Source organism: Penaeus vannamei, chromosome 29, assembly GCF_042767895.1.
Source record: "Penaeus vannamei isolate JL-2024 chromosome 29, ASM4276789v1, whole genome shotgun sequence".
NCBI classification, from domain to species: Eukaryota; Metazoa; Arthropoda; class Malacostraca; order Decapoda; family Penaeidae; genus Penaeus; species Penaeus vannamei.
Window position 1 is genome coordinate 15595737 of NC_091577.1, and position 14140 is coordinate 15609876.

The 14140-nt window shown below is 38.7% G+C and overlaps 1 protein-coding gene across 10 annotated transcripts in view; it reads left to right on the forward strand.

The window, feature by feature from the left end:
- Positions 1 to 13686, forward strand: part of LOC113809337 (serine-rich adhesin for platelets) — a 72523-nt gene extending 58837 nt beyond the window's left edge. For 5 of the 10 annotated variants that reach the window (XM_070142285.1, XM_070142287.1, XM_070142291.1 and 2 more), the window contains 8 exons: positions 3887 to 4007; positions 5209 to 5367; positions 5533 to 5658; positions 5913 to 6148; positions 6844 to 6859; positions 8279 to 8307; positions 11063 to 11074; positions 11360 to 13686. In XM_070142285.1, the coding sequence (XP_069998386.1) occupies positions 3887 to 4007; positions 5209 to 5367; positions 5533 to 5658; positions 5913 to 6148; positions 6844 to 6859; positions 8279 to 8307; positions 11063 to 11074; positions 11360 to 11480 (820 nt within the window). In that variant the 3' untranslated portion in view covers positions 11481 to 13686. The remainder of the gene's footprint in view (positions 1 to 3886; positions 4008 to 5208; positions 5368 to 5532; positions 5659 to 5912; positions 6149 to 6843; positions 6860 to 8278; positions 8308 to 11062; positions 11075 to 11359) is intronic. The other 5 variants (XM_070142289.1, XM_070142294.1, XM_070142292.1 and 2 more) reach the window with 4 other exon arrangements.
- Positions 13687 to 14140: the final 454 nt, after the last annotated feature.

The following is a 14140-nucleotide window of genomic DNA, read 5'->3' on the forward strand; positions in this document are numbered from 1 at the left end:
CTCTCTCTCTCTCTCTCTCTCTCTCTCTTTCTCTCTCTCTCTCTCTCTCTCTCTCTCTCTCTCTCTCTCTCTCTCTCTCTCTCTCTCTCTCCCTTGCACAAATAATATAAACATATATATGTGCATTATATATCTACGCTCATTAACATTGATAAACATTTAGCGCATATATATATATATATATATATATATATATATATATATATATATATATATATATATATATATATATATGTATGTGTGTGTGTGTGTGTGTGTGTGTGTGTGTGTGTGTGTGTGTGTGTGTATTAATAATAGGTAATTACGCACGTATTTAACCGTCGCAGAGCTCTATTACGGTCCAGATATTCATGCAAGTGGCGACGCATGCCAAAAAATCTTGTTCGCGTCGTGTTTAGAGGCGTAACGACTCCAGGTCCGCCGATTATATAATTGCAAACATGGAACAGGTTTATGTACGTGTGTGCGTATGTGTAGTCGTATAACGCCGGGGTTTTTTTTGTGCGTGCGCCCCCTGTGTGTTCGCGCGTGCATGTCTATGGTTGAGAGCGCACGGTAGCGGGGGGGGGGGGGGGTTGGCCGGCGCGAGGGGGTTGGCCGGAGTGAATGGAGTGGCAGTTTGGGGACGGGTTGGGGGGGGGGGGGTCGCGGTGGCGGTGTCATTGGTTTGGTGTTTTACTGTGGTGGCGGTGTCGTGGGTTAGGTGTTGTATTGTGGTGGCGGTGTCATTGGTTTGGTGTTGTGGTAAAGGTGTCTTTGGTTAGGTGTTGTATTGTTGTTGGTTTGGTGTTGTGATTTTGATTGTGACATTGCGGTGTCATTGGTTTAGTATTGTGGCGACTATGTCATAGTGGGATGTCAGTGACACTGGTATTATGGTGATGTCTTAGCGTTGGTTCCTGGGGATGGTGTCATAGTGGTGGTGTCAGCTTTGGTGCCATGATATTGGTCATATTTAACGTGTCATGGTGATGGTGTCATAGAGGTGGTATCATGGCGGTCATGTCATAAGAGAGAAAGCGCCGATGGTGTGTGCTCTGAATGGCAGTTAATGGAGAGGGAGGGGGTGAGAGAGAGAGAGAGAGAGAGAGAGAGAGAGAGAGAGAGAGAGAGAGAGAGAGAGAGAGAGAGAGAGAGAGAGAGAGAGAGAGGGAGAGAGAGAGGAGGGTCAGCATGGAATGAGAAGCGAAGGCGATTCGACTTTCCCGCGCGACGCAGAAAAATATCGGCGTCGCGGGAACTGTAGCGAAGAAAGGTTTTTCGCGCGGGAATCTTTTTCGCAGCGGAATCATAAACATTTTTGCTTCGGGATAATTTCCGTGGGGGGAGGGGGGGGGGGGTGCCATGTGGCAGACACGCAATTAATGTAGCTGAGGGCGAGACGGCAGCAAAGAGATAATTTATTCGGCCCCCCTTTTCCTCGCTCCCCTCACCCTCGCCCCCTCCCCCCCCCTCTACCTCGCCCGCCTGGCCCCTGGCTGGGCGGCAGGCGGAGTGCCCGGCCATGTACGGGGCAGCACGAGGTTCCTCCACACGCACCCCCTTGGGCATCCCCCGGCCCCCTCCTCCTGCTTATCTGCACTTTAAGGGGATTTGTAGGCCTAGAGTCGCTCGCGAAGGCCGCTCGACGCTCGTTTTTACACGCCGGCGTTTGGGTGATGATGGGCGTTGGAAGCAGCGTGAGATTCCCGCGCTCCGGTTCTGCCCGCGGGTGTCGGGTATCCGCCGGGCCAACCATAGCAACATAGCACTTGTGGGCGGCGCTTCCGGTGGCCACCCGGAGAACCTGTCCGACCTGGCCCGCCGTGAGAAGTGTAGGGTGGCGCTGAGGGAGGGCCAGGGGGAGGGGGGGCGGGCGGGGGGCGGAAGATCAGAGAGAGAGAGGAGGTGAAGCCACTCCGCGGGAGGAGGGCGAGGAGAGACCGTTCCGTGTGTGGCGGGGACTGACGTGCGCTCATCTCCTCGCTGGCAGGGCGCTGGGCTTGTGCTTGCCGCCCGTGTGTCTGGTGCTTGCGGGGCGGGCGTCGCGACCTTGCTCTCATTAGAGGGAGTGTGTTGGCACGCTCGAGAGGGATAGACCGATGGGGGGCTACGAGTGTTGAAGTGTCATGTCATGTCACTGTGAGCGTTGTGTTGCGACTCCAGCGCCATTGTCGTCGATAAAGCCAGTGTTTAGGAAGTGAATTGCAGAGACGAGCATCCCCACTTTGTGAACTTGGAGGAGATTATGCCCCTGAGTTGCCGAAGGAAGAGAAGGGCTCCGCGAGCTTGTTCGAGATCCCTACTTTCTTCCTCGTGCAAGTCTCCTTATTCGGCGCCGCGCCGCACTTGCTCCCTTTCTTTATGCTAATAACGGACGGCGCGCGTGAAACAGCCGCAGCCGGCGTAGAGCATAGTATAACCCATGAAAGCTGAGAGCTGCACAGCACCCTTGGCGAGCTCGGTTTGTTTGTGCGTCGCAGCTGTGGCCCGAGTTGCGTCGGCGGCCGCGTGAATGCCGTCGCTGGAATGTATTTCCAGTACTGCTCTTCCATGCTGATCATGTGAGTCTGCGCTTCTCTCTTTTGGGAAATTTGGATCGAGTTCATCGGTCATCCTTCAAGTTTTTTTTTTTTTTTTTTTTTTTTTTTTGGGGGGGCGTGATTTTTTGTGTGTATTAAAGAAACCTCTACTCAAGATGGCGAATATACCAGCCACACGCAACGAAACAATAAACAACAGGTACCAAACCGTTCCAGTTACTCTTTAAAGAAAATAGAGAGAATAGAATGTAAAAAAAAAGAACGAGGCGTCATGCTGTTGTTACCCCATCGTATCGAATGAGATTTAAGAAAGGGTTACGTCACGAGGTGCACCCTAGTCTCGCGTACACCTGGCGCCGCGGTCAGGGCAGGGGCGAGTGGAAGCGTGTCCATATAAGGGGTGCCATTGGCGAGGTGCTGATTGGTCATTACGTGCGCAGAGGCCATTCAGAGGAGGAGGTCGTGTCTTTGGTAGCGGTGGTTAGGCTGTTGGGTAGTTGGATGACTCAAAAACTGATGATTCGGATCCAGGATTTTGTAATGAAAGGATTCGTTAGCATTGCGAGATAAGGGAAGATAGGACGTCACCAGTGTACTTGAGAAAGAGGTGATTTTAATGGAATTCTGAACGTGTGAATATTTCTTTTTATGGCATCAGTGACCCTATTGTCTTGACGGAGGTATGTGCTCTCTGAGTACTTATAGTTTTTCTTGAGTTTCTGTTGGTAAAATGTTTTATTTTATTTATTTATTATTTTTGTGTGTGGTACGGGGTTTTTGATTAGTTTATGGGGATGAAGGAAAGGGTGATGTCTGGAGTTTAGTTTGACATTCGCATTATAAACTGTTCCAGATTATGTTTGTTCACACACGAAAAATCGTCAACTTTATAGTTCCCCCGAGCTAACAATTCTGCGACAGAGGAAACCATAAAGCTATAGAAAGGGAGTGGCAAGGTCAGCATCGCAGTTTATTAGGGAAATTGTTGTGGTTTCTTGCGCGTCCTGAGCTAATAAACTGGTGTCATTCCACGCGCGCACTTTTACTTCAGTTTTTACGTCTGTGAAAAGGGATTGCTGTCAGACGTAGAACTTATATACTTTGAATGAAGAAATCGGGGTAAAGCCATGGACAATATACGTATGACTTTAATCAACGCAAATTTACATACTCCTTCGATTTTATTCCCCCTAAACAAATATCCATTTTTTTTTCCTAAACACATATCCATTTTCCCCCCTAAGGCATATCGGAACAAATATCCACACTATTGTTATAACGCAATACACTCGTTCGATTTTCTTTTCTTTTCTCTTTTTTTCCAAACTCCGAAACCCTAACCGAACCTCCACGTTCTCCCGCAGATGTGTGTCTCGAGATGGCAGCAGCGGAGGTGGGCGGACGTCGCGGCCGCGGCTGAACAGCTCCTCGGACGTGTCTTCGCCGGACCCCAGGCGGCCCACCGTGCTCAGACCGCCGCGGCAGGTAAGGGCTAGGGAGGGGGAGAAGGGGAAGGGGGAGGGGGAGGGAGAGGGAAGAAAGGATGAAAGGAAGAGGAAGAGAGAGACGGTAGCACACGCACAATGACATGAACATGAATACTATAGGCAGACACACATGATTTTGGACATTGACACAGACACGGATACTTATACACTTGCATATATGCATACATACTTACGCGCGTGCGCGCGCGCGCACACCCACTCACACCCACAAACACACACGCACACTCACACACACGCACACTCACACACTCACACACACGCACACATGCACACACACGCACATGCACACACATATGCACAGACACACACATACGCACAGACACACATACGCACAGACACACACATACGCACAGACACACACATATGCTCAGACACACACATACGCTCAGACACACACACACACAGACACACACACACACAGACACACACACACGCACACGCGCACGCCCACGCCCACGCACACACACACACACACACACACACACACACACACACACACACACACACACACACACACACACACACACACACACACACACACACACACGCACATGCACACACATGCGCACACATACGCACACATACGCACACACACATACACACACATACACATATGCACATACACACACGCACGCACACATGCATACACACACACATACACATGCACACATACACACATACACACACACACACACATACACACATGCACACACACACACACATGCACATACACATGCACATGCACATGCACATGCACATGCACATACACATGCATATTCACACACACGTACATGCACACACACACACAAGCACATACACATGCACCCACATGTGCACACAAACGCATGTACACGCACACACATGCATGTACACACACACACACACACACACACACTGAAAATGCGAATTAGTCAATCTAGGGTTTATCTAGAAATGTTACTCATTTGAAAAGCCACAACGTGTGAAACTTTAAAAGCTGTTTATATTATGTGAATTATTTATCTTTGAGGAGAGATAATGCATTTCATTTATTTATTTATTATACTTTTGACTTTTTTTTATGAATTTATCCTTATGATATAGGTTAAGCATTATATTTTTGTAATGGATAGATATGATTTAAGCTTTAAAATTTTTGCAGCGAATAGAAATACTAAAATGCTTTGTGTATCCCTCAGGGTGGCTTATCAGAAGGTGAGGGAGGTGGAGTCTGCATCGACCGCACTTCATATCACTACATGTGCCAGGATGTCACCGCCCTGAAAACCATGCTGCTGCGTCTCAGAAGAGTTCTTCAGGCTGCCGACACCATAAATCCATTTGATGCCAATCTACGGGTACGTGGCTGGTGCTTTTGATCTTATTTAGCATGAGGTGATAGGTTGAATTGCTATTTTGGGGGGGATGAGAGAAAGAACATCCATGCTTGTATTTACTCAAAAACTCTGTACAGTGCTCCTTTTGCATTATTTTGTTTTAATATTTATTTTTCTCTTTTCCAGAACTCATTATATCTCAGCCTAGCCAGCAGTGACTCTCCCGGAGGCTGTGGGATCAATGGCGATAAAGATTCTCTTACACCATCAGTGATTGAGCTGTCCCAGGAAAACATTGACTTACGGAGACAAGTATGCTTCTCAGTTTTTCTCAACCTTGTTGTTCTGCCTTCTCTTTGAAGCGCTAGCATATTTCAGCCAGGTTGCTGCTTTGATAAAGGATCAGTTTTAGTGGAGGAAAGACCAAAAAGGAATCAAAACAATTGTAATGCAAGTGAAGCTTGCAATACATATTCACTAAGTAAGCATCTTTTGCATGTAGTGCAAATGTAGATAACATTAGAAAATTTTTGATTATTCACAAGATCTTTTTTGGTAACTTGCAGGTAGTGCTCCTGCAACAACAACTGGAAGAACGAGACCGCACCATAAGGCTCTTACAACAGCAATTAGCACAGAGTTTAGTGAGCCAAAAAACGACTTGCAATCCTACTGATGCCGAAGCCCCAACAAACACAGTGAACGCTGCTACACAGACAGAGCGTTCCTCTCGTCCCACACTCACTGGATCCAGCCTCTCGCGAGCGGCGTCCATTGATGATGGACTTGGACCAACTGTCAGGTGAGGCAAAAGGGGTGGAGATTATTTCACAGAACCACGGGTTTTAGCAATAGGTTCCATTCACACTTATACTTTTTGTTAATTCTGGCTGAAGGGGATTATTTTGCTTGTTACATTTAAGTGGCATATCTTACCCCAAGAAAGAAAGGAAATAAGGGTTATTACTGTGCATATTTTTTTCTGTAAGGCTGTGGCTTTTAATGATACTTTCATACACATGTCTTGATAGTTTCTTGCCAGTTGCACCAATATAGCCACAATATCCTTTTTCTCTCCCCCATAGTTTTTATATATACAGTATTTATACACATCGAATATAGTTAGACTTTTTAAGCATTTTTGTTTTGATAATTTCTTTTTAATGACACAGTTGTGTACTAGCTTCACATCACCAAATCTCTAAATCCCTTTAAAGATAAATACTTAATTCTCTTCCCACTATGAAGTAGCACGAGGATTAGAGACCCCAAAATAAAATCAAAACCTCTTGTCCAGAGTGCTTTGGGCATGAAGAGAGGATAACTTCTTTCAAACAGATGTAGAGCCTTACCCAGAGGGATCACATTCCTGTTTCTAGCAGTATTGGTTAAGTGGGTGTAAATAAATATGCCAAAAAATTGTAGTGTGAATAAGATTAGCTTTATGGCCTTAAACTAATGCAGTTAAATCTGACTATGTGTCATCTCACTCACAAGCTTCCGGCTGGGCAAGGTAAAGTGTCCATCTTTTGTTGATGTAGTGCTTGGCTCTCTCACCCTCTGCTCTGTCCTGGCACTGATCTCTGTGCCAACTACATACCCAAATCTTCACTTGCTGCAATGTGTGCTGCAACGTTGACTTGCATTGTTATGTGTTATGTTTTCAAAAAGAAAAGTTATAAATGTAGGGAAATCTTGCATCCATTTGATTTTATGCACTTTATAACATTAATGGTTTGTTGATGCTAGTTGCTGAGAATCTAGGACAGGGTTTAAGGAGCATATTTTGTTTGAAGAGTAGAGGAATAACCTTTTTCTCTTGTCCTTGATTTTTATTTATTTATCTATCTATATTTTTATATTTATTTTATATGAATTATGCACTATGTCTTATACAACTGAGTAAATACCTGAGACTTTTTTGTAACTTCAATTCTTAAAAAAAGGGGCAAGAATCCTGTATAACAAGGTTTGCCTTCAGCTTTTTGCATTGCATCAGATCTATGCTGCTACACTCAAATACCCTTGTGATTCCAACACCAAAGCTTATGGCATTGTGTATATAAATTCTACGTGTCTTTGTGTTACAGAGTATTGTCTTCCATGTGAATCATAATGCTCTAAGCAGTATATTTGTTTTTAATGGAATATATAGTGTGAGTGAGTGCGTGCTTGTGTGTGTGCATGCATGTGTGTGAGTGAAACACAGTGTATTTGTTTTTAATGGAATAGAAATACAGGTTGTGAGTGAATGAATGAGTGAGTGAGTGAGTGAGTGAATGAATTAGGGTGAGTGAATATGTGCGTGAGTGAATATGTGTGTGTGTGTGTGTGTGAATGTGTGTGTGTGTGTGTGTGTGTGTGTGTGTGTGTGTGTGTGTGTGTGTGTGTGTGTGTGTGTGTGTGTGTGTGTGTGTGTGTGTGTGTGTGTATATGTGTGTGTGTGTGTGTGTGTGTGTGTGTGTGTGTGTGTGTGTGTGTGTGTGTATGTATGTATGTATGTATGTGTGTGTGTGTGTGTGTGTGTGTGTATGTATGTGTGTGTGTGTGTATGTATGTGTGAGTGTATGTGTGTGCGTGTGTGAGTGTGAATGTGTGTGCGTGCGTGTGCGTGTGCGTGTGCAAGCATGTGGAGAGGGAGAGGAAAAGGAAGAGAAAGAGAGACAGATAAAGGGAGAGATTATGTGTGCATTTGCACAGAGACAAAGAGATTGCAAGTGTGTGTGAGTCTGTGTACCTGTGTCCATGGTTTTGCTCCTGTACACATAGATTTACATAAGTATAGCCCCCTATTTGTGCTATGAAATTTATAAAATCTCATTAAGAACCAGTTTTGCATCTAAATATATAGACTAAATATATTTATAGTACAGAAGTATATTTATTTACATTTATATTGTTTATTTATTTATTTATTTACCTATTTTTATAGGGTGAGAAGAAAGAAAATGAAATATTCAGGTATTAACTTCTTAAAATTTTTACAAATTCCTCTTTTTTTAGAATATGTATGGTAGATATATATATATATATTTATTTATATACATACACACATACACGTACAAATACATATATATATATATATATATATATATATATATAATTATATATATATAATTATATATATATATATATATATATATACGTATATATATAATATATATACGTATATATATAATATATATATGTTATATATATATATTATATATATATATATATATATATTTATATATTCATATATTTATATATTTATATATATATATATATATATATATATATATATATATATATATATATATATATATATATATATATATATATATATATTTATATATTTATATATATATATATATTTATATATTTATATATATATATATATATATATATATATATATATATATGTAACTATATATTTACATATGTATATACATATATGTAAGTGTGTCTCTGTGTATATTTATGTATTTGTATAGATTGTAGTGAATGCTGTTGTTGCTTGTAGGGTCAATAAAATCATAATAATCATGTATAATTGATTGAAGTATTAGTAAAAAGATCTTCTAGAAAGTTACTTGCAAAATCTTGGATATTTTTATTGTTTGAATACTCTTTGTATAGAATAATATCTGATATATTAAGAAAATTAGTATGGATTAGGCCGTTGTTTTGGTTATTGGTTTCATGTTTCTGTGATATCTGCGGAGGATATTGCAATATGAATTAAGAATTATTTAGTAGTAATAACTGATAGTTCTTTGGACAGTATCAAATCTATTGTTTTCATCTCTTTGGAGCATTTTGAGAACTGTCCAATTCATTACATTACATTTAAATGCACTGTTTTATAAATTCATTAAGGGCAATAGATTCATAATCATATATTTAGTTCACTCCTTACATGTGCCTCTAGCAGGTGCTAACATTCTAGTCACAAAAAGGTGCTTAATTCAATTATTTTATATAGCACTAGCTGATTAAATGGGGTTACTATCGGGCCTTTGCTAAACTGATATATTTATAACAAGATTTTCAGAAATTGCACCTTACACTCACATTACTTGATTTACCATCTTAGCCAAATTCTAACAAAACGTGACCATATATGGAAACCAAGTGTTGTTTGTTAAACTAATTGACTGAAATTGATCAAAACCGCTCTACTTACTATCAATCAATCTAAGCATTACTTCTTTACCTCCTCATTAAACTGAACATTAATCCTGTTGCAGTGAAGCTCTCCACGTACCTACTAAATCAAGTATAATTCAAGCACAGACTTTTCTGTCTTATGAATTAATTTCAAAACTTGGTCATGGAAAACAGTACCATATCAACCAGTATGTAAAATATACCACAAGATGATTATTTGAGGAATGGAAATACAAGAGAGCTGATCCTGCCGTTCTTAATGTGTTCTAATCACTATGCCACACTAGATTAACTGAAGTCCATTTGCCCCTCGGCACAAAGGCCAGCCAAACCACACCTAACAAGTTTCTTACTGTGTTTAGATCCTTAGGGCAACAGAAAAAGCTGATAGAACATGAGAGGAAAAAAATAGATATAGATAATGAAGAAAGTGTCAATGTCAGTGCAGTACTCTTAGTGTCTGTCTATAAACTATGGATCAGCTGCTATGCATGAATTTTGAATTTCATTGACATAACCGCATGCACTTGGAGTGCTTTGACTAATTCTTTATCTCAGTGCATGAAGCAAAACAGCATTCAGCTCACCTGTATTTTATCCTCAAATCAAACTTCAGAAAAAAATGTGGTCTTGATTATGTTCATTTTAATATGTTAGGTCACATATTTTTATAATATTTGAGAGAAACTATCATATCAACTTTTTCACTAAAAGATATTTTGTGATTTTAATTCAAAATTGTAATGTATTTAGATACAGTGCTCCTTTATTTAAATTGGTTTCACCAGACTGCATCACATTTTGAGATTGGTAATAGTTGCCCATGAGATGCAAAGAATGATTATGAAAACTCTAAAGGAATATTTTGTGTTGTCATTTTTTATTTCTCCTTTCATTTCTCTTATTTGTGTTACTTACAAATCCTTATATATTTTTCATTTTCCATTCTATATGAATACTCAGTACTAGTTACCCTTTGTAAGTTTTGAGTATGTATTAATATGAAAAGGAGTCTTAGTGTCTTATCAACCAGCTTGCCTGTCACCCAAGTGCAATAGGTATGAGTGAGGCATGATCAAAATGTTTAGAGACCATCTGTATTGGGTTAAAACTGTGAGCAGGGTTGGTTCTGCATTGATTGATTTCTCCGTTTAGAGGTGGATTTCTTGATGTAAAACTACCATATGAGTGTAAACCTATTTTTGTGTATGGTAGGTTTATATATATTCTAGTATTTTAGATGAGTAGTTTATTTTTCATTTGAGATTCATATCATAAGACTAGCTATTTTGATTAGTTTTCATGCACTGGTTAATGAGTTTGGAGGATAAATAATTCTTTTTGATTTTAATCATATATTTATATATGAATTCTAAAGATATGTAATACAGTATTTTAAATATATATTGTATACTGAAGATTGTTCATAAATAAAGCCATTATATTTAAAGTAAAATGTTTCTTTGATATTGTTTTATCAGATGATAATAAAGACTATCCTAAATATTGAATTTCATTTACTAAAATTTCTCTAACATATATCTTGCATATTCCTTTTCCATGCTAGCAGGTACACGTTGTAAGTATTTGTCATGTGCATTGGTTTAATTAGACCCAAAATTTCTGGAAGTAAATAGTCTGGGTACATTCATCAAACTTTAAATGATGGTCACTATAAAATTATTAACAAATACACAATATGGCTTATGACAAATGAGATTGTATTTTCTTATGTCTATATGTTTGTAAATATTTAGGGATATAATTATGAAACATCACTGTGATGTGAGAGTTATTTTTCTTGTTTGTTGTTGTTTTTAAGTTAAAAGAATTTCCAATAATACTTTTTCATTCACCTCAACAGTTCTGAGGGTGAAGGTGATTGTATGGGTCGAGGACGAAGCACATCAGCACCAGAGCATCGCCAGCCCAGAGCAGCCAGCCAGCCACCGGCACTTCTTAACCGACATCCTACTCAATCATGATCATCACTTGACATGAAACCAACTTGCTATGACACAATGCCAGCTACAACTATCACCTTTCACTGATCCAAACTCATACCATAATCAACATGGACTTCCTAGGTTCAGTGAATCTGTTACCTATTTTTATATATATATCATAACCCAACTGACTTTAAGCTTGCTGCTTTCAAACCACCTAAAGTAATGCTTTACCAGATGTACGACTTCCTTTAAGACTGTGCTCTAACTGTCAGAGGCACTTCAAAAGTTGTATAACGCACTCAAAAGGTGCAGTTTATAAACTACTGATTCAGTTGTGATTCAGAAAAATATACAAGATAAAAAGATTAATGAAGGACATAGATTCTTCTGTGACTAAACATATTCATGCCTTTGGGGAACTTTTAGTGCCACAAAGTAAAACATGGAATGAGCTTGGGTTACATATGAATTGTGTATCACTTAACCTAATTGTTATAAGAGCAGCCTTCAGGTCTCCTAACTTTGTGATACTCTTCATATCTGCTCTGTGTTCATTCATGCTGAAAATTGAAAGCAGTCATTGTTTACACTTATTGGCTAAGAAAAAGTTAATAGTTGAGTGGTAGATCTATTGTGGGGATTCTTACTGTAACATTCTTATGGAATATACAAAAATCTGTTATAGATGCTTAAACCTTATTGCAATGTATATTGGTTCTGCAAGCAACTGTTGAATATAAGTGTATTATACTGGTTCTGAACCTACATAGCAACATTACTATAGATAGCAGACATTTAGCTGCTAACAATGTGTTGTAAGCTTCTGATGTAGAAGTTGTAGACAATAAACTATATGAAGTAGAATATGCCATATTATAACTGGTGTAAGCAGTTTTCATAATTTTTGAGCAGCTTTACAGGGAATGGAAGCACAACTTACAATAGTAATTCTCCAGAATAATAAAGCTGTTCCTTTACAGAATAGTCAAAGAACTTGGAGTCTATCCATCAAAGCATGACCAATAAATAAACTTATAATCATATGAACTGCTTGTGATCAACACTTCTTGCTGCACTGCAATGAAAGCTCGCCATTGATTCAGTGTAATTTATTGTCATACGTCAAGTCACCCTCAAGCATAAAATATTCCAAGGCTGCTCTTGCTTGTCCAATAATGACATGTGGTAAAATCAGGGTTTGCTGACATGAGAAGAAGCTACACTGTAAAATTAAAGATGATGTATTACAAATGCTTTTAACTTATTGACATTATTTCATTATTTTTTACATATAGGGCTTTATGTATTCATAGGATCACTGTATATAAACATGGACATGTACTTTACCAAAGGAAGAATCAGAGATTGCTTGGTACATGTTGAAAAGTAGTTCCTCTCATGTCATAGTGCCAAACCCTGAGGTTATCACAACTATATAACATTTTTATGAGTGTCTTTGCTAAAATTTAAGCTTAAAAGGACCAGTATGGGAACTACAGTATGTAGATATGATTTTTTTTTGAGGACATGACTGGTTAAAAAGTCTGTAAATAGGAAATATATTTATTGAAGTATTTATACCTCATGATCCAAATTCACATTCACTTGCTTGCAGATGAGTTCGGGATAAGTAACATTGGATATGAATAGATCAGAAAAAAAATTATACCGTTAAAATAAATACTGTTTTATTGCATTTTGTTACAAACTTCAAGGATTTCATTACTTTTATCTTCAAAGATCTCTTATAAGTCAGTTGCTCATCTGTCCTGCAAGCATTTGATGGTGAAACCAATGCCAAAGAACATGAACTATACTTCTGATTATGTTTTGTTATCATTTCTTTAGGAACTGTGATGTTTAGTTTGTGATAGTATTATAGATTCTATCCAAAAAAAATGTGAACATTCCATTGTCTTTTATCTAAAATGGTTGTCCATATTTTTCAGTTTTGTTAAAGGTTTTCAAATAGGCGTACACTTAATGTTGGCTGTAATTTGAAAGGAAAAGTGTACTTTGTCATGAAACAATAACAGAGATCAATATTTTATTTAGCAATGTTTTAAATTTTTGTTAAGTCCAACTGTTGTTGGAATTATTAGGGAAGATGATGGCACATGTATGCAGTGTTGTGAAAACAAGTGCGTGTGAGCACTGCCACTTGTGCTTAGCTTCAAATTTATCCAGTGGTTGTAAATGCGCTGACATGCCAACTTATCATAAATATATACAAACAAAAATATTTTTGGCTTTTAATATCCACTTTACATTGTATAGTTTCTATCAAAAATAAATTAAACTTGTATAAATACCAATATAGAAAGATTTTGTGAAATTATTTTTGTTGTTGTCTCCTCATCCCTCCATGTTTCTAATGTACTATGTAAAAGGATTTCAATGTAACTGTTCTTTAACCTTTCACTTTATATATTATATCATTCTAAAATTAGATTCATTAAACTGGTAGTATGAAAAAAGCCTGTATGTATACCTGAAGACTTAATACTTTAATAAATTGGGAAAAGGCAACTACACTTATAAACAAAACTATATACAAGTCCATTATTTTATCTGACTACAAATAAACATGATACCAATATATTTTTTTTTAATATTGTCAGTTTAAAAATGCATTTGACAGAAAATCTTAAGAACAACATAACTTGCTTTGTAATAAATTAATGAGCTGATTGTAT